Raw genomic sequence first — 26,756 nt, 5'->3', positions numbered from 1 at the left:
AGAGTCCATGAGATAATGTCATCTATGCAAATGTATGTTGCAATTAGTCCCTTAAATTTAGAATTGTATTAGTCCTTCTATTAAGTACCATTAATAATATTGCTTACGTGGCACTAACAGAATAGTGAACTAGCCTTTTTTTTAATGATAAAACATTTTTTTAATAAAAAATTGCAAACTTTATTTTACACGTCAAAAACCCATTAACCCCAAAATATTTTTTTTATTTTAAATAAACAACAAATCAAGAAATTAGAAATTTAGAAGAAGGAACACGGGTGGGTTCATATTGACCTTCACCACTATAGTATTCAGCTTTAAATATATAAATATTGAAAGGTGAAGTATGTTTGCAAGAACAAATAAATAAATAGAAAGGAACTAGGATGAGCCAAAGAGCGGTGGTAGTGGCAGTGACGCCCTACAAGGCGGCGGCTTAGATGCTCAGCTCTAAATATAAATATGGGCTTTTTACAAAGAAATCAAAACAAACTAATCAAGAAAAAATGACGAATCAAAATTTTAAAATTAGAATTGCTCTCCCACATTGTCCTTAAACAAATCAGTCTACATGATTCAAATAAGATATCCACTGAATCGAAGACAATGACTTGGCAGCTCACCAACAACCTCGTGGAGTTAGTGAATCAGGCTTCAGGTGAGAACTTTGACTAGATAATTAAGCTCTTGAAGAAACAAGCATTGGTTTGTTTGTTTAATTTAGCCAATCAAACCCAGTTCGCCATTGGTTCTCCTGAACTTCTATGCCGTAGCATTGGGTTTGTCATTAGCCAAACCTAATCATTAGGTTTGATTAGGCACAAAATTTCATGTTCATGGGTTTCTTGTGTGTAAAATAAATTTTGTAATTTTTTTCATTAAAAAAATTGCCACATTATTAAGAAAAATGCCAAGTCACTATTCTATTAACAGAAGTTAATAGAAGGACTAATGTCGCTTATTTTTAAAACTTGAGGGACCAACAACACTCACTTAAAATTTGAAATGCCAATTGCACTTATAAGGTAAATTTCAAGGACCAATAACGTAGTTTTGCCTCTCTTTTTTTTTTTTCTTTTTTTTTTCTTACATTTGAGTTCTTTAAACGATTCTAAAGTCCACCTAGATCTCAATATTGGGTTTTGAATTTTTTGGGTTTGTGTTCTTGTTGTTCTAATCTTATATCTCAATTCATGTGATTTTTGGATTTTAATTTTTTTTATTTAGTTAAAATTGATAAATTAATATTTTTAATTTGTATGCTGGCGTGGATGATGTGGCATTTTAAAAATGTCAAATAAATTTGTTTATTATTATTTTAATGGCTATGTTAGCATTTATTGTGCTAACAATGCACTCCATCGGTAGACAATTTTTGTTTTTCATTTTACACTCTGTTTGTTTCGATGTAAAATATTTTTAGGAAAATATTTTCCCATTTTACGGTGTTTGTTTTGTAGTAAAATATTTAGTCAAAACTAAAATATTTTCAGTCAATTAAATTAACTTAGGCAAATTTGTATAAAATATTTTACACTTAAATTTTTGGTAAAATATTTTACATTTGCTCTCCTCCCTCTTACCCGATTCTTCAACTTCCTCAGTCCTCAATCCCTCTCAAATTTTGCTCTCTCTCTCTCTCTCCTATGACTACTATCCCTTCTTACTCTCAAGTTCTCCGTCCTCTCTCTTCTTTTCTCTCTGGCAGTCCATTGGGACTCCTACTAGTGAGTGGTGAGGCGGTCAGCGTTAATCTCTCTGGTAGTCCATTTCTTTCAGGCCGCATCTCTCAAATTTGGATAGGTGGGTCGTCGGTAGTGGGTTTGGTTGTGGGTTTTGGTGGCTACGTATGGCGTTACTGAGTTTAATTTTGAGTTTTGAGTTTGTTCGGTGGGTTCCAGTGTTGGGCTTTGGTGGCTGGGTATGGCATTGCTGGGTTTAGTTAAGTTTGGAGTTTGTTAGGTGGGTTCCGATGTTGGGTTTTGGTGGTTGGGTATGGCGTTGCTGGGTTTAGTTTTGAGTTTGGTGGCTGGGTACGGTGTTGGGTGATCAATGGTTCAGCGGTTCAATGGTAGTGCGTTGGGGGTGGATTCTAGTGTCGATGGTGGCCGATTGGATGGGTTTATCATTGATCTTGGATTTTTTTTCTTCTTCTCATTGTTATGATGGTGTGGGTGGCTATTGTGGTGATTTGAAGCGTTGGGTTTTGGTGGCAACAACAATCATGGCTTTTTTTCTTTATCCTTCTTCCTAATCTGGAATATGGATTTGGTACCGTTGGTGGTGGTTTGTGCTTACATCCGGTGTTGGTCTATGCTTGCATCAAGTGGTGGTCGGTGGTGGCTGATTTGTACTTGGATTTTTAAGTGTTTTCAAGTGTTTAGGACCATCCAAACACTTGAAAATATTTTACTGAAAATATTTTATGGTAAAATTTTTTACTTGTAAAGTATTTTACATTTGTAAATATTTTACTTCGAAACAAATAAAGCGTTAAAGACTAAAAATAGTAAAATAAAAAAATAGAGACCAAAATAAGGGACAAAATTTTCGCCCCCTTTTAATGACGGATGGGTCAAAAAACCAATTGGATGCCAGTTGTGAAATTATTGCATAACAACACGTAGACACGTGTTATCCCAGTAACGATTATTGCAGTTGTCACTTGCCATACAAAACAAAAAAGAAGGAAAATGGAGATGCGGGGTATCGAACCCCGTACCTCTCGCATGCAAAGCGAGCGCTCTACCATGTGAGCTACATCCCCATGTAAATTTTATCTTCTTCTCCCTTTTTTAAATATAGTTTGTACGTAAAACAATATCACACTCTGCTTCCCTACTTTAAACCCTACAGCTCTTTCATTCAGTACCACTTGCTGTTTTTCCCGCCATGGAAGCCATGGAAATCGACTCACAGAACATTCTCCAGAGAAAACAAGCTACCTATAGCTCCCTGGTAACTATCCCTCTTTCCCTTTTACTATTCTCTTACTCACTAATTTCCACTTCTTCTTTATTTTCTCAACACTTGTCACTTTCCCGAGAAACCATGGGGTAACTTTTTTTTTTTTTTTTTTTCAAAAAACTTGTAAATAATTTATGTGATGATGAGGCTGACATTGTTGATTGCAGGATGATCCTTTTGAGATTCACAAAGAGACATACAGGGGACAGCAGTACAGTCAAATTTACTTCGCTCGTCTCCACTTGATGCGAACCCTCCTCTATTCCCTAGCCCCCAATTGGAAACCCCATTTGCCTGGTAATCTTCTTCTTTTTTTTTGTTTAATCCAAGTTCGTTTCTTTTTACCCTTTTGCCCATTTTGCTTTTCTGGGTTTTTTTTTTTTTTTTTTTTAAATTTCAGTTTAATTATGTTAATTTTCACTTTGATTTTGGGTTTACATTTGAGTTTGTCATTTGTCTTCTTAATCTTTGTGATTTAAAAAAAAAAAAAAGTTTTTGGGGTATTATGAAATTCAGGATTTTGACCTAGGAAGTAAGGACATGACATGACATGGAACATGGCAACACGGCGATTCTTGAAAAATTAGGACACGATATGGTGGTGATATGATAATTAATTAACAGAAAATATATAAAATCAAAGGATTTAAAAAAAAAATATTTATAATAAATTTTTTTTTTCCTCCCAACTCATTGAGGATACACATGCAGAGGTCTTTGGTGTTTTCAGCACAGACGTGGTGAGGATTTTGGAGATATTTTGTCACCCACTTTTTGCTTGTAGGGTTTCCTTGGCTCACGGTAGCTATATTTTATTGGTTGAGAATTTAGCTTGAAGGTTTCTTGTTCATTCTGTGGGGGCACATGGTCAGGGCTTAAATTTAGCTTAGTCATTTCAGTTTTTATCACGTAGTCATTTAGTGAATTCAGAACCTATTGCTTGTTAGGTTTTGACAAGTTACTAATTAGGAAAGATACAGTTCTTTGGACTAATATAGATATGTATTGGGTTTTGCTGGGTTGCAGTTTGCACAATTTTGGAATTGGAAAAAGACAGGGAATGCATCATTGTCGGAACTCTGTACAAGCACATGAAACTCAAACCTTGCATTCTTGATGAATACTCCAAGGAGGTATTTTAGTTGTCAATGAATGTGTTATATTTTCTTCCATATTTTTTTCCCTATTTTGGTTTTAATGGTTGAGAATGAAGTTTTAAAAATAAAAGCTTTTAATTGCAATCTACAGAGATCTGTGACTCCGCTTGTCAAGCCTCATAATTTTATGCATCCAGATGATAAGCTAGTCTTAGAAGACGACAGTGGAAGAGTAAAGCTTAGTGGGAGTGTCCTCTTACCATCTATATACGTAACAGGTTTGTATAATGAAAAATATAATATACTAACATGAGAAAATTCATGTCAGGATCTGATGGTAGGTCGCTAGTTTGTTTTAAGCTATTGGGGAGAAAACCTCAATTTTTGTATGAAAATGAATTGCTCAAGCTTATTCGTGTGTGGTTTATATCATCGGTAGTTGTAGTAGGGTTGGTTTTCTAGAGCTCTGGTCCATTTTCAGGTAAAGTCAATTTATGTGGGTCCATTTTCTAGAGCTTTGGTCCATCGTGTAGCTAACTCCCATAGAAGAACTAATCATATTCGAGGCATAGAGGTGGATGGTGTTCTCTATGAGGATGAGGAAGAGGTGTGGGCTAAGGTGGTCCATTTTTATCAGAGTTTGTACACTAAGTCAGACACTTGGCGCCCATCTATGGATGGATTAGAGTTTGCTAGTATTGAGGAGGATGAGCAGCTTGATTTAGAGAGGGATTTTTCTAAGGAGGAAGTGGTAAAGGTCCTCCAAGAGATGGAAGGTGATAAAGCCCCAGGTCCTAATGGTTTCACTATGGCATTTTTTCAAAAATGCTGGAGTGTAGTGGAAAAAGACGTCATGGCCTTTTTTGATCATTTCCATAGAAGCTCAGAGTTTAAACGGTCTTTGAATGCTTCTTTCCTATCTTTGATTACCAAGAAAAATAATGCATTGAACATCAAAGATTTTAGGCCTATCAGCTTAGTGGGCAGTGTGTATAAGCTTTTGTCTAAGGTTTTGGCAAATAGATTGAGGCGGGTGCTGGATAAACTTATTTCGGAGTCACAGAATTCTTTTGTTGGTGGCAGATAGATTTTGGATTCAGTGCTTATTGCTAATGAATGCTTAGACAATAGACTGAAATGTCGTACTCCAGGGGTGGTGTGTAAGTTAGACATTGAGTGATCATGTGAATTGGGACACTTTGTTTTATCTGTTGGAGAGGATGGGCTTTGGGGGTAGATGGAGGAGTTGGCTCAAGACTTGTGTCACTATCGTTCGCTTCTCAGTTTTGGTTAATGAATCTCCTGTTGGTTTCTTTGGTAGCTCTAGAGGTCTTAGACAAGGTGATCCTTTGTCTCCCCTTCTCTTTCTTTTGATCATGGAGGTTTTAAGTCGTATCCAGAAGAAAACTGAGGAAGGAGGTTTCATTCAGGGTTTTCATGCAGGTCCTAGTATTTCTACTGATATCTGTATTTCTCACCTTTTATTTGCTGATGATACCATTCTTTTCTGTGATGCCTCTAGAGAGCAGATTCTTTCTATTAAGCTGGTTTTGACTTGTTTTCAAGCTTTTACTGGTTTGAAGGTGAATGTGGGGAAAAGTGAAATTGTTCTTGTTGGGGAGGTGAGTAATATTTAGACTTTGGCTAATATTCTTCAATGCAGGGTGGCTAGTTTGCCTATGCTTTACTTGGGTATGCCATTGGGAACCTTGTATAAATCAACCTCTATATGGAATCCGATCTTTGAGAGGATGGAAAAGAAGCTTTCAGGTTGGAAGCGGCTCTATTTGTCAAAGGGTGGTAGACTCACTTTGCTGAAAAGTACCCTTTCAAGCCTTCCGACTTATTACCTTTCCCTTTTTACTATCCCTAAACCTGTGGCTACAAGATTGGAACGCATTCAGAGGAACTTCTTGTGGGGTTCATCAGTTAAAGTGTTTCAAATATCCTTTGGTGGTTTGGGAAAAGGTTTGCCTACCGCGCGAGTTGGGTGGGTTGGGAATTTGGAATTTAGCGTCTTTTAATCAGGCTCTCCTTGGGAAATGGCTTTGGAGGTATGGCCATGAAACCACTCATCTGTGGCGAAGGGTCATAGCCATGAAATATGGGGAGGGAAAAGGGGGTTGGTGCACTAGAGCTAGTAGAAGGGCTCATGGTTTGTGGGTTATGGCGGAGTATTAGTGAAGGGTGGGATACTTTTGCTAAGCATTTCTCCTTTGTGGTGGGGGATGGTTCTCATATTCTGTTTTGGCATGATAAGTGGACTGAGGATGTTCCTCTTAAAATTCTTTATCCTCAGTTATTTTTGTGCTCAGCCAATAAGGAGGCTTGTATTTCTGGAGTGTTAAGCCCTCTAGTGAGTGATAATGATAGAGTGTGGAGTTTAAGATTTTATAGGGAATTCAATGATTGGGAGTTAGCGGCTTCCTACTTCCTACTTCATGTCATCCAAACCCGAATTCCTAGGGGTGGAGGGTGTGATAGGCTTTGTTGGGATCTTAATGGAAGTGGGAAGTTTGATATTCGGTCTTTTTATCATAAGATTCGAAATGCAGCTTCTTTCACTTTCCCTTGGAAGGGCATTTGGAAAGCTAAGGTTCCTAAAAGGGTGGCTTTTTTCACGTGGACAACAGCTCATGGTCAGATTCTTACCTTGGATAACCTTATGCTTCGTGGTCGCTCTTTGGTGAATCGTTGTTGTATGTGCTGTTGTAATGCGAAATTTGTGGATCACTTGTTACTTTTTTGTCCGATAGCTCATTCTTTGTGGATGTATATGCTCCAGCTGTTTGGGATCAATTGAGTCATGCCAGGTTCAATTGTGGACTTATTATTTTGTTGGTATAATTGGCTTGGAAAGCATAGTTCTGATATTTGGAATTTGGTTCCAGGCTGTTTATTGTGGACCATTTGGACCGAATGAAATCGATGGTCTTTTGAGGACGAGGGAAAAACTGTGGTTCAATTATTAGAGCTTTGCCAACGGACCCTCTTTGATTGGTCTCGTTGTTGGGGTTTCTCGGATTGTTCTACCCTTATAGATTTTCTTTCATCTATTAAAATAGATTAGGGGCTATTTTCGTCTTTTTGTTCCTTTTTCCTTCGTTCACTACCACGAACTCATTGTATTGTTCGTGCTTTTCTTTTATTAATAATATTCTCTTTTTACTTATAAAAAAAAAAAAACCTATGAATTTGAACTTCCTTACTCCTAAAAATGCTTCTTATTGCTAGCCTGATGGATGCCGGTTTTATTGAATTTTTCTTTTAAATCATCATAATAATTGGTTTAGGAGTACAATTCATTGGATGGTTATGATCAACCCACATTTAATGCATATCAACTTCTTAATGTTATTTTCACCTCTTTACTTATTTATGTTTGGAATGAGTAGTGAGTGATCTACTCAGCTATTCTTATATTCTGAAGTTTGTGTAAAATTTGGGCTGCAGTTAGTCTGTCTTGTCTCTTGTTGCCCCTAAGAAATGGAACTTGTAGGACCAAAAGATTTTGAATAATTATCTGTTTAAAGCATGTTTATTTATTTTTTATTTTTTTATAAAGCATGTTTATTTGTATTAACTTACTGCATGTGATAGGTGTTGTTGTTGCTTTGCTTGGAAAGGAAACTGATGCTGGAGATTTCTTGGTCCAAGATGTCCTAGAAGCCGGCCTACCACCCCAGATAGAGCATCCCCTTAAACCAAGTATGATCTGGTCTCCTTCTTAAGTTTTCCACCTTACAGTAAATTTCCTGTATGAGTGACTTTTTTGTTAGTCAAATGCATTCATGTAATTTTTGGAATAATATCTTCTAACAAATCATGGAACTATTCTGCAATATGTATCGAATGTCAAATTATAGAAACAGGAATTAATATATGTTAATTGTTCATTATATAAAAAACTCCAGTTAGAAAATCAAATTGAGACCAACAATGAATGAATATTGAATATAAAATCAAACTCCTACATTTAAAAATGATAGTATTGGTTATCAATTAAATTATCTCAGTAGGAAATAAGTTCACACTCACATTAACAGATGAAGTTCTGAATATGTATGTGGCAAGAAAACATCTCGTGGAAGTTAAATTCCATCATTTTAACTGATATTTTTAGTCCATTTTGAATTTAACTTCAATATGTGTAAGTTTCTACTTGGAAGTGTAAGTTGGTTTTTTTGCTCCTTATTCATATCAATGTAAAAATAGTCTCTTTTAGTACGAGTCTAAATATGTTGCTTGACTTATCTTTTTCTATCTGTTATTAATAACTTGGGAATTGTGAAGGATATTTTTGCAGGAGTATATATGGTTGGAACTCTGTTATACCTGACTCAATTTGGCTAGTAATTTGTGAAAGGTAGACAGATATTGGACTCTTTTTTTGATTGCTTCAGAATGCATTGATAGTAGATTGAAGTCAGGTGTTCCAGGAGTGTTGTGTAAGTTGGATGTGGAGAAGGCATATGACCATGTGAGCTGGGGTTTTTTAATATATATGCTTCAGCGCTGTGGGTTTTCAAAGAAATGGAGAAAGTGAATAATGTGTTGCATCTCTACTGTTAAATTCTCCATTTTGATCAATGGTAGTCCTTCTGATTTTTTTGGTAGTTCTAAGGGGATTCGGCAAGGGGACCCCTTGTCTCCGTTGCTATTTGACATTGTTATGGAGGGGTTGAGTTGTTTGTTGGATGTGGCTGTTACTTCTAGTCAGTTCTCAGGCTTTTCTGTAGGTAATACGGCTGGCAACTCGGTGATGGTGTCTCATCTTTTGTTTGCTGATGATACTCTTATTTTTTGTGACGCTGATTCTTTGCATATAGCTTGTTTGAGAGCAATCCTAGCTAGATTTGAGGAGGTCTCAGGCTTAAGGATTAATTTGGGGAAATCTGAGTTGGTTCCTATAGGGGAGGTCTACAATATGGATGTGTTGGTGGGGATGCTGGGTTGTAGGCTATCCTCTCTTCCATTGAGATATTTGGGGCTACCGTTAGGAGCTAAATTTAAGGAGTTGTCAATTTGGAATCCTATTTTGGAGAAGATGGAAAGGAGGTTAGCAGGGTGGAAGAGGTTGTATCTATCTAAGGGGGGTAAGGTAACTCTTATTAAAAGTACTCTTTCCTCCTTACCTACATACTTCCTTTCCCTTCTGCCTCTACCTGGGAAGGTGGCAAATCGTATGGAGAAGTTACATCGAGATTTTTTGTGGAGTGGTATTAATGGTGACTCTAAATTACACTTGGTCAATTGGGCTCAGGTTTGTAAGCCGTTGCAGGTTGGAGGGTTAGGTATTAGACGATTGAGGAGTTTTAATGCTGTCTTGTTAGGAAAATGGTTATGGAGGTATGGCATGGAGACCGATGCTCTATGGAGGAAGGTTATTGAAGTGAAATATGGGAATGATTGGGGTGGTTGGTGCACGAAAAAGGTGACCAGTGCTTATGGTGTTAGTTTGTGGAGACATATTAGGAGTGCTTGGACACTTTTTTCTAAACTTCTTCTGTATGATGTGGGGGATGGTACTCGAGTGAAGTTTTGGAAGCATGTATGGTGTGAAGATCGTACTTTCCAAGAGGCTTTTCCAGAGCTCTATTGTATTAGTAGAATAAAGGATTCTTCAGTAGCGGAGGTTATGTGTTGGTCTGGTGGGAGGATTCATTGGGATGCTAAATTTCGTCGTCCTCCACAGGATTGGGAACAAGAATCCTTTGATCGGTTTATGGATATGGTCTACTCTTCGACGGTACGAGGTTTGGGTCCGGATCAGTTGTGTTGGAAGCCAGCAAGGGGTAGAGGTTTTGAGGTTAGAGGATTCTATCTTTCTTTCTACCCTCCTACCATCTTATCCTTCCCTTGGAAGTTGATTTGGAAATCGAAGGTTCCTCCAAGGGTAGCTTTCTTTTCATGGTCTGCTTCTTTAGGTAAGATTTTAACAACAGATAATCTTCGCAAACGACGTGTGCTAGTTCTGGATTGGTGCTATATGTGTAAGAATTGTGGGGAGTCAGTGGATCATCTTCTTCTTCATTGCCCCATTGCTTGTGAGTTGTGGTCGTTGGTGTTTTGCTTATTTGGAATTCATTGGGTTATGCCTCAGAAGGTTATTGAGTTGTTTGAGTCTTGGCAGGGTAAGTTTGGAAGACATAGAAATATAGAGTTGTGGAGAATTGTGCCTCATTGCTTGTTATGGTGTATTTGGCGTGAAAGGAATGAGAGATGCTTTGAGGGCTGTGAACGCTCTATAGTAGAGATTAAGTCTTTTTTCCTACACACTCTCCTTGATTGGAGTGTGGTTTTTTCTCATTTTTCTTGTTATTCCCTTCCTGTTTTACTTGATCGTTGTAATCTTGGTTATTGATTTATGCCCCCATAGTACATTCCCAATGTACTCGGGTTGGCTGTTCTTCATTTTTTAATAAAATTTTCGGTACTTATCAAAAAAAATTTGGCTAGTAAATGCATGGATATCCCTTTTATCCTTGTCCTAACTGAAGTTGTTTCAATCATGTCTGCGAGTCGGCATATCTTTTCTATAAGCTTTGCCTTGATTTCATTAAATTTGAAATTTGCAGGAGAAGACAAGCATGTTGTTTTTGTATCAGGGTTAAGTGTTGGGGGAAGCACTTCTAATCCTCTCCAGTTTCAGCTTCTTATTGATCATATAACAGGACATTTAGGAGATGAGAAGGTTCATTTTGTCTTCCTTCAGTCTGTTACGTTGCTTTATTTTTTTGGTTGATTGAGTTACTTGCTTTTTAAGTGCAAACTAATCTAAATGGCTAATTTATAGAACTATGAAATGAACAGGAGCAAGGCATTGCAGCAGAAATAGTTCACGTAGTACTTGCTGGGAATTCTGTTGAATTTCCTCGTGGTCTTCTCAATGGACAGGCAATACATTTATTTCATTTTGGTTTCTTCTGTGGATAAGCAGATTCAACATTTTCATTTTCTACAATTCTATTCTATAACACCAATCAAATAATTCTTTTCTATAACGATATATTTCTGTTGTGATTTCTTTTAATAAATATGTTATTTTTCTTTTGATTGTTAGAAACAATAGGTGCTAATATATGTGCTTGAACTCATAAGTGATTTCCTTTTATTTATCATTTTCATTGTTTTTGGGAGAAAAATAAACAATGACCTCTTTGTGGGTTTCTCAAGCAGCTATTACCTAACTCATGATCTCTGCTATATCATCAGCCTTTGTGCAAGTTCTGAACAGACTTACTTTTTATCTCTCATTGTAAAACTTTCATTCAATGTGCTATTATTGTGAAAATTCACTGTAAGTCTGGTAAAGCTAAAATTATCTCCTGAGCCCATTTTATGGAGCGGGCATAGAAGATACTTCAGTTTTTGAATCCATTAGAGGAAAATAAAAATTAGATGCCCATATCGCATAATAATTTTCAGGATAGCAGATGAGTGTTTGTACCAAGAATAAAAATCTTCTTGGAGAATTGTTTTAGAAATTTTAGGGGAGATCTCATGATTTCTCCTTTTTCTATTTCCCTCTCCATTAGTCCGTTTGTTGGTTCATTAAAAGTTGTTGAAGGTTAGGACAGGATCTCTCCTCCCAATGCCCTACTTTGACATGTCCATCCCTGGTTAATGGCCTTTGTATGTCTGTCACTTGTCCATTAGTCTGTTTGTTGCTTAGTTTAGGGCAGGATCTCTCCTCCCAAGGCCCTACTTCGACATGTTCAACCCCTCATTGCCAATTGGAAGGGCTAGTGTTTTTAAGAGATTTAGTTGAGTTATAGCCTGCAAGAGGTATGTCTTACATCTGAAGCTATAAATTATTGTGGCTCCTAATTCTTAGAACTTATTTTGATAAGAGTAGAGAATATACAGTTCTGACACGGTTTTAATGAATAGGAGATGGAGTTGGTGGGGGCCTTTACTCATACATTGGAGTCGCAGTCCTCCTATTGAGGGTGGAGATAAGATGAGGTGGTGTTTGGGGTCGAAGGGGGGTTTTTGATATAAAGTCCTTTTATAATGCGTTGAGGGGATCAAGTTGACGTAGGACAAGGGGGAACAAGGTAATCCGATTTAGAACACCAAGGGCAGATCTGGTATAGCTTGGGTTTTGAAGAATTAGAGTTAGGTTTTGGTGGGGAATAGGGTAGAAAATAATGGGGATTATAGGGTTTCCATAGGGACAAGGATTAATAGGGTTTTAGCAATGAAATCAAAGGTGAAATTCAAGATTTGGGTTGCTGTGAATAGTGATGTGAACAGTTACTGTGAATAGTAAAATTAAAGAAAATAAATAAATTCTAGAAATCACACCTAGGGTTCCTTGGCATCACACCTCAGAGAATGTTGTATCACACAAAACATAAAAGAAAGCATAGCTCTTAAATTCTTTAAACATTCATTAATAATCATTTCAATAGTAAGTACTACAACTCTTTAAATAGAAGACTAATACCTAATCTTAGTTGAACTAGGATTTCTTAAAACCCTAATAAGACTTGGAATTGGACTCAGGCTTTTACTACTAAGCCCAACTAAATAACCAAACTTAAAATTAAGCCCAAAAGAAGATCTAATGAACTGTTAGCACAACACATTCCAGAATATTATGAAATTACAAAACTGCTCTTGATACATAAAATCAAATATAATATAATAAATCAGTCTTCCCATTGCTTCCTGCATCACAAACTCTATTACTTTTCCTTGGAAGAGTATTTGGGTGTGAAGGCTCCACGTCATGTGTCATTTTTTGTCATGTGTCATTTTTTGTTTGGACAACTGCATGGGGGAGGGTTCTCTCACAATGGACCATTTGAGGAAAAGGGGCTGCACTATTATGGATTGGTGTTTCCTGTGTAAATGTAATGGGGAGAGTGGACCATTTGCTTCTACACTGTGGTGAGGTTTTTCGGTTAAGGAGCTTTGCCCTTAGATCTTTTGGTGTTTCTTGGGTACTACCTAAAAGGGTTATTGACTTGCTAGCCAGTTGGAGGAATTGGTTGGGTAAGCATTCTTCAAATGTTTGGAATTTGGTACCACATTGTGTAATGTGGATTATTTGGAGGGAGATAACTAATCGCATATTTGAAGATTTGATGCTTTCTAGGGATAAGCTCTTAGAGTTGTTTGCGACCACTTTCTTTGATTGGTCTCGTGCGTGGGGTTTTACTTCTTCGAAATCCATTCTATTGTTTTTAGATTCACTTTTTTCTAGTACAAAAGTTGTTTTGTTTTCCTTTGTTGCTTGTACATATTTCTTTCATTTACTTCATCTCTTTGATGGAGCAGCTTCTTTTTAAGACAAATTTTTCTTACCTTTAAAAAAAAAAAAAAGTAGAGAACAGAAAGTCTGGGAGTTCTCAGTTTTGTTTCTTAAAATCTTCAAGAGTGAAATTTATGATCATAAGTCAAGAATCATTAATACACATGACAATAGTCCATTACTGCATTTCCATTAATGGTGATTTTATTCAAAATATGCAGAACTTGGCTTCAAAGGATCAATCAAGGCTGTCTGAGCCTATTAAAGAGCTAGATATCTTTTTGACACAGGTTAATATCATTATTTTGTGTGCTAATTTAGCTCCTTTCTGCCCCTCATTGGGAATGAAGATGCTTATATCTTACTTATTTCTAGGTTGCTGCTAGTTTGCCTTTAGATATCATGCCAGGATCTGATGACCCAGCTAACTTCTCCTTACCTCAGCAGGTTTGTCCTTGAAAGCATATATACATCATCATCTTCTTCATCATTTGATTTGTTGCTAATGTCTTTTCCTTTCAGCCATTGAATAGATGCCTTTTCCCTGGGTCTTCAGCTTATAACACTTTTAGGTCTTGTACTAACCCTCATTGTTTTGAGGTTGACAATATCAGGTATAAGATGGTCACAGAATTTATCCCCCCCACCCCCCACCCCCCCCCCCCCCGCCCAAAAAAAAACACATACAGAAAAAAATAAAAAGGAAAGAATAAGACTTTGACAATGTGTGTTCTGGATTCAAGGCTTCTTGGAACATCGGGACAAAACATAGATGATCTTGAGAAGTATTCAGAGGCAAAGGATAAACTTGAATTCATGGAAAGGACACTAAGGTGGAGGCATTTGGCACCGACAACACCTAATACTCTTGGTATATCTATAATACTTGACCATCAATCTGATTTCTTTTCTTCTGTTAACTCTGTTGCTTGGCTCTGAAAATTTCTTAGAGGCTTAGTAGCTGACTAATTTGATATTGGAAAAATTATTCATAGAAGAAATTGGGAGAGTTCAATGAGTAAATTTGAAAAATATAATTTTTCATGAAGTTGTGTTTCTCTTCTGTTTATGTAGTTAAATTAATATTCATGTTGTTACTATCTTCCAGGGTGTTATCCTTTTGTGGACAGGGATCCTTTCTTCATTGATAGCTGTCCTCATGTTTACTTTGTTGGTAATCAGGATAAATACAAAACTGACTTAGTAAAGGGTACTTTCTTCTTAACTTGCAAATCTCAATTAAATCATCAGTATTTAATAACATGTTACTTTTTAAGCCCTCCCAGGGAAATAAAAAAATTTCATTAGATGACGACTATGATGATAACTTTTGAGTGCAGGGTCAGAAGGGCAGTTGGTGAGACTCATATGCATTCCTAAATTCTGTGATACAGGAGTTGCTGTTGTGGTGAGCTTTTAAACTTGTTAAAAGCTTTAAATATAAACTTTTAAGCATATCGGGGTGCTGATGAACTTTCAAGGAATTAGCACTAAAGAATAAGCTTTAAACATGTTAAACTTTCATGAGGGTGCATGTGCTTTTATGTCATCTCCCATAATCAACCAATGCCTTCAATCCCTTCTATAATCTGAGGTAAAAACAGTCAAAAGAAAAGAGAAATGGAACTTGTGCTTGATGTCTGTTGAGTCAGTGGCTTGATTAGTCAAGCAATATTGCCAATTACAATAAGCAAAGGAAAACCGACTATGCCTTGGATTGGCTTAAGGATTCCACCTCTTGCATGTCGTGTAATTTGGCTTGGAATAGAAGAATTCTATTCCAGTTTGGACTCGGTGAAGTGTAGCCACCAAGTTGGTTTTTTCTACTATAAATATATATATATATATATATATATATATATATATCTATCTATTTATCTGTGGTCTTGCTAAAGATTAATTATCTTTTTTTTTTTTTTTTATAAGTAATAAGGATATATATTCAAGAAACACTGCCTTATGCAGAAAAACATAAGGCAGAGAGAAAAGTACAAATAGAGAAGATAAAGAAGAGAGAAAAAAGCAAGGGAAAGATACTAAATACAAAGGAGAGAGCTAAGGAACATAGGGAGAGTCACTAGAGGTGATTCCCCAAGCCCTAGACCAGTCAAAAGGGAGCCACTGAAAGAAGCCAATAATTGGTCATCCAAGCTTTCCAAGTCCTCAAACGTCCTCCAATTTCGCTCCCTCCAAAGACACCACATTAAACACAAAGGAGCTAAATTCCAAATGCTAGACAAATGTTTTCCAGGCCAATTCTACCAACCAAAGAGAGTATCTGCAGCCGTTCTTGGCAAGACCCATGAAATCCCAAAAGATCTAAACACCAAACTCCACAACCTATGAGCCTTACCACAATGAAGTAACAAATGATCTATCGTCTTCCCATTACAACAGCACATAATGCACCGTTCAACAAAAACCATCCCTCTACCCCTCAAATTGTCACCTATAAGGATCTTATCCCACACAGCGGTCCACGTAAAGAAGGAGACATGTCGAGAAGCCTTAACCTTCCATACACCTTTCCAAGGAAAAATAATGGGTAATGGGCTTCTTAACTTATTGTAAAACGATCGAACCACAAAATCCCCGTTCTTTGTCAACTTCCAGTGCAGACGATCTCTATTCACAATGGGAGGTAGATTTGAATCCAAGGTGCGGAGAAAATCATCCACATCACCCGTTTCCCAATCATTTGGTCTTCGAGTAAAATGAACATCCCAGCTTCTCCGTTCCTCTATCCCTAAATATCCATGTTTTGGCAGAGATTTTGGGATGCCGGATTGGGTCTTTGCTTATGACCTATCTTGGTATGCCATTAGAGGCTTCCTATAAGTCCCCTACTGTTTGGAATCCTATATTGGAAAGAATTGAGCGTAAGTTGGCTGGTTGGAAGAAGTTGTATTTGTCTAAAGGTGGAAGACTAACGTTGCTTAAGAGCACTCTATCTAGTCTTCCTACTTATTATTTATCTCTTTTTACCATCCCTACGCATGTGGCCAATAAAATTGAGAGGTTGCAATGTAATTTTTTGTGTGGGGATTCCAAGACACATTTGGTGGGATTGGATAAGGTATGTGCACCTTTGGAATATGGTGAGTTAGGGGTAAGGAAATTAACTACTTTTAATAAAGTCTTACTAAGGAAGTGGTTATGGCGGTTTGGGATCGAGGAGACAAGGCTTTGGAGAAGGGTTGTAGCTCTAAAGTTTGGGGAAGATTGGGGGAAGGGGGGGGGGGGGTTTGGACTTCCACGCTAGGTAGAGGGGTTCACGGGTGTGGCCTGTGGAGAAGTATCCGAATGGGTTGGGTGGAATTTAGCAAAAATATTCGGTTTGAGGTAGGAGTGGGAGATAGAGTTAAGTTTTGGACAGATCAATGGTGTGGGGAGTCTCCACTTCTATTGACTTTTCCAAATGTGTTTAGGTTGGCTTCCGATAAAGAGGCAAAGATGTGAGACACATACCCTTCCACCCTGACTACCATTAGCTTTAAAACCTCGAAGCAACCCAGCCCCTTTAGCTCTTTTCGTCATCCTACTGAAGACTTCCATCATAACCAGAAACAACAAGGGAGATAGTGGGTCCCCTTGTCTCAATTCCCTTGAGCTCCCAAAAAAATCGGCTGGAGACCATTAAACAAGACAGAATTGGACTGTAGATATGCAAGTGCGGATCCACCTGCACCACCTCCTCCCAAATCCCATTCTCTTCAACAAATCTAGAAGAGCCTCCCAGTTCACATGATCATAGGCTTTCTCAATATCTAGTTTGCAAACAACCCTTGAGGTCTTACTCTTCACCCTGTTATCAACACACTCATTAGCAATAAGAACTGAATCAAGAATGCCTGCTGCCCACAAAACTGTTTTGAGACTCAGATATCAACTGATCCAAAACCTCCTTCAGGCGGTTTGCCAAAACCTTAGCCAAAATCTTGTAAACACTCCCCACCAAACTAATAGGTCTAAAATCTCAAATATTGGAGGCACCCTTCTTTTTAGGGATTAAGTCTATGAACGTTGCATTGAAAGATTTTTCAAACTTACTATGTTGATAAAACTCTTCAAACACAGCTAAGACATCCCTCTTCACAACTCCCCAACAATGGTGGTAGAAAGCCATAGAGAAACCATCAGGACCTGGAGCTTTATCTCCTTTCAACTCTTTGACAACTCGAAGATCCTCCTCCTTTTCAAACCTCCGTTCAAGCTAGTCCCTCTCCAACCCCTCCAGACCTTCCACAAAAGGCCTCCACTCCTCAGTCTTCCTGTACAAGTTTTTATAAAACTGTACAACTTGGTTTGCCATCTCAAATTCGCCTTCATAAGTAACCCCATTCACCTCCAACATATTAATATGATTATACCTTCTCCGAGAATTGGCCACCTTGTGGAAGAATTTGGTATTGTTATCTCCTTACTTAATGCAAAGCATCCGTGACTTCTGTCTCCCCGAAACTTCTTCCAAAGAGAGAAGGTTCTGTGTTTGAGATCTCAACACAGCCTTCTCATCAATCTCCACTTCGGAGAGGCCATACTCCCCTTCCTTAGCATCCAATAATTTCAAAGCCTCCAACAATTCTTTTTTTCACTGCTCTACAGTTCCAAACTCCCTACGGTTCCACTGAATAATATCTTCCTTCAAAGCCTTCAGCTTCTTGGCAAGTACAAAACTGGGAGTACCTGAGAAGGTATATCGATTCCACCAAGAGTGGACCCTATCTTTGAACCCAACCGACTTTAGCCACATTTTCTCGAACCTAAATGGATTTTTCCCCCTTAATATCCCTCCTGCCTCCACTAAAATGGGGAAGTGGTCTGAAATAGGACGAGGTAAGGAAAGTGATCGTCCCAGTCATGAGAAATCAGGGCCCTGTCTATCCTAGACATCGAAGGCTGATCCGAGCCACTAGACCATGTATAACTCCCTCCTTCCAACGGTAAATTTATCAAATTAAGCTCCCCAATGAACTCATAGAACATCTCTATAGCTAGGGTAAGGCGAGATCCACCCAACCGTTCACTAGGAAAGCGAACAATGTTAAAATCCCCTATGTAACACCATGGAACTTCCCATAGTTGCTGAATTCCAATCAACTCATCTCACATCTGGCCCCTCAAATTATTATCATTCGGGCCATAAACCCTAGAACAAGCCCAAATAAAACCATCCCCCGTACCTTGCCACCGAATTGATACAAAAAATTTACCCATCATAACCTCCATCTTTTCTAAAGACCTCCTATCCCACATCAACAAAACCCCACCCACTGTTTGATTTGCATCCAAAGCTACCCAATCTACAAAGGGGCAACTCCATAAGCTACAAATCAACTGACTATCCAAGCCCGCAAGCTTAGTTTCTTGAAGACAAATTACATCACAATTCCATTCCCTGTAATAAATTTCTAACTACCAAACGTTTCCGCAAATCATTCAATCCTCGAACATTCCATGACACCATTTTCAACTTCATTGAAACTGTAAACTCCCTACCACAACCTCAGTAATGCAGTGAAAGAAAACTATCTTCCATCATAATTAACCGAGGAAATCAAATTCCTCAACTCCCTCTTCCCTTTATCCTTGGAGACAGTTTTTCGGTAGGCAGCATCTTTCTTGTGTTGACTTACCTCTGCCTCAATCTCCGTCTTAAGCCTTTGTAATAACATAATACACATCTTTTCATGTCAGCCCAAAGAAAGCCCCATCATTTTACTAAAACTGGGAATTCTATGTTTCACCCAGTTAGAAACATTCAATGTATTTTCACAACTCAACACCTCCGTTTTACCATTCACTTCTGTTGACACAACCAACCCCAGAGGATTAATAGTCGTCAGGGGGGAAAAGCTATCTACTTCTCCCAAGCTCACATCTACACAAACTGTTTTTACCTTAGTCAATGCCAACACTGACTAGTTAGCCAGGTGGGAGGTGTCTTTTCCCTGAATATCTCTTGCACAAACAACCCGACCACCTTCATCTCCACCCTGAATACCCAACTCCTCAGACCCAATTTTCAATGGATCCAGAATATAATTGGATAACTCAAGACCTTTAGAAGCCCTGTCACCCTCTATTTCTGCCTTACCCAGTGAGAACAGAGGCTCACCGGTGTGAAACCCCTCAGAACAACGAAACCCAGCCTCCGCTGAGGTCTCTGGAAGGCAACCCACCTTCTCTAGAATCGCCGGCAAGCCCTCGGCGTGAAACCCAACAAACCCATCAAAGGAGGACTCGGTGTTGGCCTTCTCTAGTGGCGCCAGAGACGCCGGTGACTCCACGGCACCTTTAGAAGCCTTGTCACCCTCTATTTCTGCCTTACCTAGTGTTCTCTAGAATCGCCGGCGAGCCCTCGGCGTGAAACCCAACAAACCCATCAAAGGAGGACTCGGTGCCAGCCTTGTCCAGTGGCGCCGGAGACGCTGGTGACTCCATGACGTAAGAACCAGCAGAATTCGTGTAGCCCGATAACCCATTCTGAGCAACCAAAAGATCGTGGGATGCGATGGACATCGCTGAAGCTTGGGTATCATGATTCAGAGGTTTCGAGAAAGAGCTCTCACCCACTACCATCCTAGTTGGGCTTGTGGGCTTTGGATGATAAACTTGTAGGCCCTCTTGAGTGTTACACTCTTGGACTGAGCCCACCACAAAAAAGTTTTGAACCCGTGAGTGCTCCTGACTCCTAGTAACCCATTTAGAACCACCTTTATTCACCACAGAAATTTGATAACCCCGTGACCCACTTGAAGGACCCACCTCTAACTATTATTATTGACCCAAAAAGAATTCCTCAGTCCACCTTTATTAGAGTTCCATACTACTACACGCCTAATAAGTAATACCTTCCCCATCCACCTCTACGGTCAAGCCTCCTCCTGTCCAGTCAGGATGCCTCGCTTCATGCTCTTTTCCATATGCATGTTTATTCCAGTTTGAATGGATTTTCAACGGAGATCTCCTTTTTCTTTTTACCGTCTTTGTCTCACCAAATTCAAACTCCTCATTAATGCACTGGGAACCCACTTCTCTTCCTTCAAGACTCGCCGGACCTGAAATGCCCACTGGCCTCTGTTCAATAAATGGGTTCTGCTTCTCCCTTTTATCATCCTCTAATTGCAATTTCATTTTATCTTGGGCACTGACCAAGTTTGGTTGATACGTGCCCCCTGATCTGAACCTGAGGCCCACGCACCGTATCGGCAAAGGTTTTAAAAAGGTTGAACCCCTGACTTATCCTTATTATGCTGAGCTATGAATTTCGAGCTGCCAGACTCACCATTCACATAGTTCTAACCCAAAAACCCTCCATCCATTCTTAGCTCTACCTTCTAGAATAAAAATGGACCACCTAGATCCGCCAACTTTAAACTCAGTCAAGAGTAGGAACATGCCAAAAGAATTGGAGCTCCATTGGAGGGTGTAAGCTAAACCACCTTCCCTTAACGAATAAAAAATCTTCGGACTGATCCCAACAACAATCTGTTCTATACTCTTCATCAGCCATTGTGCCACATTCTTACCCATGAATACCGACTTCATGAAGTACCTGCTCTGCTCAAAAATCCTTAACCAAAAAAACCGTCCCCCTTCCTCTACCACTAGTTGAAAAAATTTGGATTCAAGAAAAAAACTGCGGATGCAACCCATATTCAAACCACTCAAAGTTTTAATAAAGATTAATTATCGAGAGCCGAATAGGTGAGAAAGAGTAGCTGCACAATAGACTTATCAGATACAAAAGGGTGTTCTTTATTCTTTATGAGAGAGAGCCAAGGGTGTATCTAGGGTGAAATTGCTTGTGTTCTACTATTGTAATCTCCTTATTTTCTAGTGGAATTTTCTCTGTCATTGCTTGTGGACGTAGGTAGGCATATTGCCAAATTGTCTAAATTCTGTGTCTAAATTTCTTCTCTCTTCCTTAATCTTGCGTAAATGGTTTATTTTCACTACAGTAAATCCATTTTGAAAGATGGAAGCCTCCTAATAGTTCAAACTATGAGCTAGGTGTGTAATAACTAATTGTCACACATCTATGGTCCTTGGACTGAGCCTATGTTACGCGAATAAAATTGCTTAAAGAAGATGACTGATTAATTGATGTGATTTCATATTATGTGTTACACTATAAAGTATAGATTTCATACTCTCCATAAAATACAACATGTTTAATCAATATTCTTAGTGTGTCAAATGTCAATAAATCTATGGTAGTTATAAAAAAAAAAGTTGGGAATTGAGGATTTTCTTTTCTTTTTACAGTTCTGCTTTGAAGTTTATATGGTAATATTGTGCATACATCCTTACAGAAAAATATTCATGGATACATGCTTAAATTAATATTTTTTCCCATTTTGCAGCTAAACTTGAGAAATCTTGAATGCCATACTCTCAGTTTTGGGACTGAATTCAGCTCATAACATGATGGTAAGAAATTCTGCTGGTATTCAGAGCTCTAGATAAAGTTTAACTTCGGCTTATTCTCATAATTATGAATAATGTTGTAGTAATAGTGAATAAATATTGAAAGAGATTCAGTCATGATACTGCAACCCTTCATGTCACCATGTTTCTTTTAATATCATGGTTTGATTGAAAATGTCACAAGTAACCTAATAAAGAGCATCGAAGCATTGTGGCTACTTAATTAATGATGAAGATTATATAAAGCAGTTTTTTTTTTTTAATCAATTTTTGTAGTTTGACATGTAACTGAAGGTAGCTGACTATAATTAGTTGAGACTTGTAACATTGCAGATGAGAGGAGATACTACAAGCATAAAATGTACTGTATGCCCATGTATGTTTGTGCTTGTCTCATTTTTTGTTTTCAAAGGATATATATTATTGTTGATGAGAAACTCAAGAAGAAAGAAAACTTAATCGGGGTGTTTTCTTTGTGAAAACTGATTAGTTTATATTATATATACATGCATGCATACAAGATGATAACAACAACAATCAAGTCTTAGTCACAGAAATCAGAATTATAGGGTTGGCTATGGATCCTCAACAGTTATTCAAGGTCGGTCACATGTACTTTGTTATAGATTTATATGGTTTCCACCAACCAAAGTCATATTTTGTTACTTTCTCAATTGACATATCCTTTTTTACTATTTTTGCTAATGTAATTTTTGGTCTTCCTCTACTTTTTTCATTCGGTCACTTTGAATCGATTCACTGTTTCTCATTGGAGCATTAATATCTCTCCTTTGAACATGACCAAACCATCTCTTTCCCTTATCTTTTCATCAATAGGGGCCACTTGTATCTTTAAGCTAATGTCCTCATTTCGAATCCTATTTTTTCATGTATATCCATCTTAACATTCTCATTTCAATTGTCTTATAAAAAAAAACATTCTCATTTCAATTGTACTCATTTTTTTGAATATGTTGCATATTAAAAACCCAACATCTAGTACCACTTATCGTAACTGGTCTTATAGTAGTCTTTATAAAAAATTCCAATTTACCATTGAGTATCTCTTGACCATTGAGACTTACCACCCCTCCAGCTTTGTTTCTACTTTTATTAAATTTATATTTCATGTGCTTTGTTTTAGTTCTACTTGATAGAAAGCCTATAGATTCTAGAGCATCTCTTCAAATTTAACTTGACATTAACTCCGTTTATAGTTTCACCAACTAAAACAATATCACGATATCATCTGCAAAAAAATATATAACAAGGGAGTTTCCTTTTAATCAATTTAATGAGCTCATCCATTACTAGTGCAAAGAGATATGGACTTGATGCCAATCTGTGAGTCAAATCTATAGCGATAGGAAACTCACTTGTAATGCATTTGCTTGTTCTCATATTAGTTACAACGTACATATCCTTAATCAACTTAGTATATGATAAAGGAACTTTCTTTTCCAAAATCCACCATATAGCCTTTAGGGACACTATCATATCCTTTTTCTAGGTCAAAGCCAAGATCTTTATAGGCCTTTCTTTAATTTTCCATTAGACGTTTAAGTAAGAAAAGAGCTTCACAGTAGATTGTCATGGCATAAAACCAAATTGATTCTCTGATATGGTTATTTCATGTCTTAACTTACGTTCAATCATTCTCTTTCAAAGTTTCATTATGTGACTCATAAGTTTAATTCCAAGGTAATATGTACAGTTTTGAATATCCCCCACTGTTCATGTTAACAGGTATTAAAGTACTTCTCCCCGACTCACTAGGTATTTTGTTAACACTTAAGATCTTATCGAAAAGGCCACCCACTTCAACCAAGAACTTCCAAACTTCAATGGGGATTTCATTCAGCCCCATAGCTTTTCCCATTTTCATCCTCTTTAATGCGTCATTTACCTCAGTCATCCTAATTCTTCAAACAAATCTACAGTTTCTATCATCTATTGGGTTACACACTCCAATCTTTTATATGATTTCCATTAAAAAGGTTATAAAAATAACTTGTCCATCTCTCTTTAAAGTCTAATATGCTCTTATTTACTTGTTTTCCTTTCCCTTGTCTTAGCATGTTTGGAAATATCCTTGGTCCCTAACTTGCTATATAATTTATCATAAGCCTTACCTATCAAAAATAAAATAAAATTTATCATAAGCCATACATTTTGTTTCTTAGACAACCTTTTTTGCTTCCATCTTTGCTACTATATAATTTTTAGAGTAAAATGCAAAACTGACCCTCTAACTTTCTTCAAATTTCATTTCAGTTCTCTAAGTTTGTTTTTGTTCATTTCAGTCCTCTAACTTTCAAGTTTATTCAATTAAGGCTTTTCCAACAACTTTTGTTATTGGTATTAAAGGTATTAAAGTACTTCTCCCCGACTCACTAGGTATTTTGTTAACACTTAAGATCTTATCGAAAAGGCCACCCACTTCAACCAAGAACTTCCAAACTTCAATGGGGATTTCATTCAGCCCCATAGCTTTTCCCATTTTCATCTTCTTTAATGCGTCATTTACCTCAGTCATCCTAATTCTTCAAACAAATTTGCAGTTTCTATCATCTATTGGGTTACACACTCCAATCTTTTATATGATTTCCATTAAAAAGTTTATAAAAATAACTTGTCCATCTCTCTTTAAAGTTTAATATGCTCTTATTTACTTGTTTTCCTTTCCCTTGTCTTAGCAAGTTTGGAAATATCCTTTTTGCCCTCCCCTCCTTGGTCCCCAACTTGCTATATAATTTATCATAAGCCTTACCTATCAAAAATAAAATAAAATTTATCATAAGCCATACATTTTGTTTCTTAGACAACCTTTTTTGCTTCCATCTTTGCTACTATATAATTTTTAGAGTAAAATGCAAAACTGACCCTCTAACTTTCTTCAAATTTCATTTCAGTTCTCTAAGTTTGTTTTTGTTCATTTCAGTCCTCTAACTTTCAAGTTTATTCAATTAAGGCTTTTCCAACAACTTTTGTTATATGTTGTGATTAATTTTTCAATTTTATAAATTTTTCTTCAAATTTTTTAAATTAAAAAAAAAATTCAATTAATGATTGAAAAATATTTTCCAAATTTTTTTTTCAAAAAAATTTAACAGAAAGGCTTTAATTGAATAAATCTAAAACTTAGAGGATTGAAATGAACAAAAGTAAAATTAGAAGACTGGAATGAAATTTGAAAAAGTTAGAAGGTTAGTTTTACATTTTAGCCTAATTTTTAAAAGCAACTTCGTGTCTACATCTTTGTAGCTTCTATAGCTCTCTCTTTAATCTAATTGCTGCTTGTACCACTTTATTCCACCATCAAGTCTCCTTAGTTGGTCGCCCACATCCTTTAGATTCTCTAAGTATGTCATTTAGTCACTTTTTAAATACAATTAGCCATTTCATTCAACATCCGATCAACATCTAATAAATTCCACTTGCCTTCTTTGATCATTTTATTTTAAACACACCCTTTTTCCCCCCTTCAAACCCCACCACCTAGTCTTTGGGTTTCTTTCTTTAATACCTCTTCTTCACCATCTTGTAATACCAATATCTATTACCACCATTTGTTGAGTGGTTACGCTGCATCCTAGTATCAGCTTACAATCTTTACAACATCTACTATATCCTTTTCAAGTAAAAAAATAAAATCTATTTGACTAACATTTTTCCTCCCAAAATTTTTGCTTAATAGATTCTTCCAATCCTATTTGAGGAGCATGTACATTAATTATGTTAATTGTTGATTCACGTAGGACAAAATTTACCTTACTTTTTTCTTCCTTTTACAAATTTATATATACATACACACACATACATATATTTTTTTATTTTACTTTTTCCATATTCCTATTAGACATTTCTAGAGAACAATATGGATCCAAACAATTCCTTTGAATTGAGTATGTAATGAAGTCTAAGGAATATGGCCATGTTTTTTCTTTCGTAAATCTGTCATGGTAGCCCATGTGAATCTTCTGGCATCTTGAAATTTAAACATGTGGTTCTTTGAGCCTAGAATAAAAACATCTTGGCTTCTATTTTGGCGTTTCGTCTTTCAATAAACTCCTTTGAATTTCCTCAGCGAAAGAACAAAAGAACTTTAATTTGTTGACATATTTCCATGGAAAGAAATAATCTGCAGATCTGAAAATGTTTTGCAAGTTGTGTACACTCTTTTGTCAATACCTCACTGGTTATGACAAGTAAAGGTCTGATTGCAACCTTGTTTGTAGAATCCTGGCAGAGAAAATCAACGAGATGGATCTCTGAAGTTCAAGCCTGAACAGAATTTTCTTCCCCTCTCCTAATTTTATTTGAGTTATATCATCAGTAAAGTATTATTGTAGAATTTCCTTTAATGTACCATTGTTGTAACATGTAACGTAGGATACAATGATGCTTTTTTGCTTTTTGCCGGCCAATATTGATGATATTGGAAATTATATATTCATAAATTCTGCCTTTTAATTTAGGCTGTGGGTATTTTTTCTGAATAATTCTTAGGTACTCCCGGAGCACGGAAAATGGTGCTCTCTTTTCTCACATTCATGGTGGGGTCCGCTCATTAAATTCATGATGGGGTCCGCTCATTAAATTCATGATGGGGTCCACCATGAATGTGAGAGGAGGGAGCACCATTTCATTATACTCTGGGACTACCTAAGAATTTTCCATTTTTTCCTATCACATATTTAATACTTAACGTGATTAGATGACTGATATGATATTTCATGATTAAAGAAGTTTTCCCCCTTCTAGACCATAAATAAATAAAGTAGGGGACTCTTAAATTTCTGTTGATTCTCCTCCATCTGCGAATATTTTCTGTGAATAAAATCGCATAAATTGATCCATTAGCAAGTGGCCTTATGTTTTAGATAATTTTGCTCAAATCAGTCTGTCACTTGTAATGGAATTCAAGATTCATATTCGTTTTGCCAATGGGAAACAAAAAAGTTTGGACCAGCTTTAATCTAGCAAAGAGATTGGGA

General features: G+C 37.1%; 1 protein-coding gene and 1 non-coding gene across 9 annotated transcripts; one reads left to right on the top strand and one right to left on the bottom strand.

Annotated features, from left to right (window-relative positions):
• Nucleotides 1-2,694: 2,694 nt before the first annotated feature.
• TRNAA-UGC (transfer RNA alanine (anticodon UGC)) lies at nt 2,695-2,767 on the bottom strand. Its single transcript has one exon. It is a non-coding gene; the product is annotated as a tRNA-Ala (tRNA).
• A 70-nt stretch (nt 2,768-2,837) lies between these two features.
• Nucleotides 2,838-26,236, top strand: LOC142611370 (DNA polymerase delta small subunit). Of its 8 annotated transcripts, none has more exons than XR_012840025.1 (17): nt 2,838-2,958; nt 3,135-3,264; nt 3,994-4,100; nt 4,216-4,342; nt 7,665-7,772; nt 10,643-10,758; nt 10,878-10,961; nt 13,548-13,616; nt 13,702-13,773; nt 13,849-13,940; nt 14,070-14,197; nt 14,435-14,536; nt 14,667-14,734; nt 21,696-21,762; nt 22,093-22,120; nt 22,281-22,360; nt 25,998-26,236. XR_012840025.1 is itself a non-coding variant. In XM_075783483.1 (15 exons), the coding sequence occupies exons 1-14, from the start codon at nt 2,893-2,895 to the stop codon at nt 21,753-21,755; spliced, it is 1,329 nt and encodes a 442-aa protein (XP_075639598.1). In that variant the 5' UTR covers nt 2,838-2,892; the 3' UTR covers nt 21,756-21,762; nt 25,998-26,236. The 8 variants fall into 8 exon arrangements, 1 of the variants encoding a protein (XP_075639598.1); XR_012840020.1 differs by having other exon boundaries at nt 22,093-22,135; XR_012840021.1 differs by having other exon boundaries at nt 22,093-22,135; nt 22,250-22,360.
• Nucleotides 26,237-26,756: the final 520 nt, after the last annotated feature.

Source organism: Castanea sativa, chromosome 9, assembly GCF_040712315.1.
Source record: "Castanea sativa cultivar Marrone di Chiusa Pesio chromosome 9, ASM4071231v1".
Classification (NCBI taxonomy): domain Eukaryota; kingdom Viridiplantae; phylum Streptophyta; class Magnoliopsida; order Fagales; family Fagaceae; genus Castanea; species Castanea sativa.
Note: the sequence above shows the minus strand (reverse complement) of the source record. Positions and strands in the feature narration are given on the sequence as shown.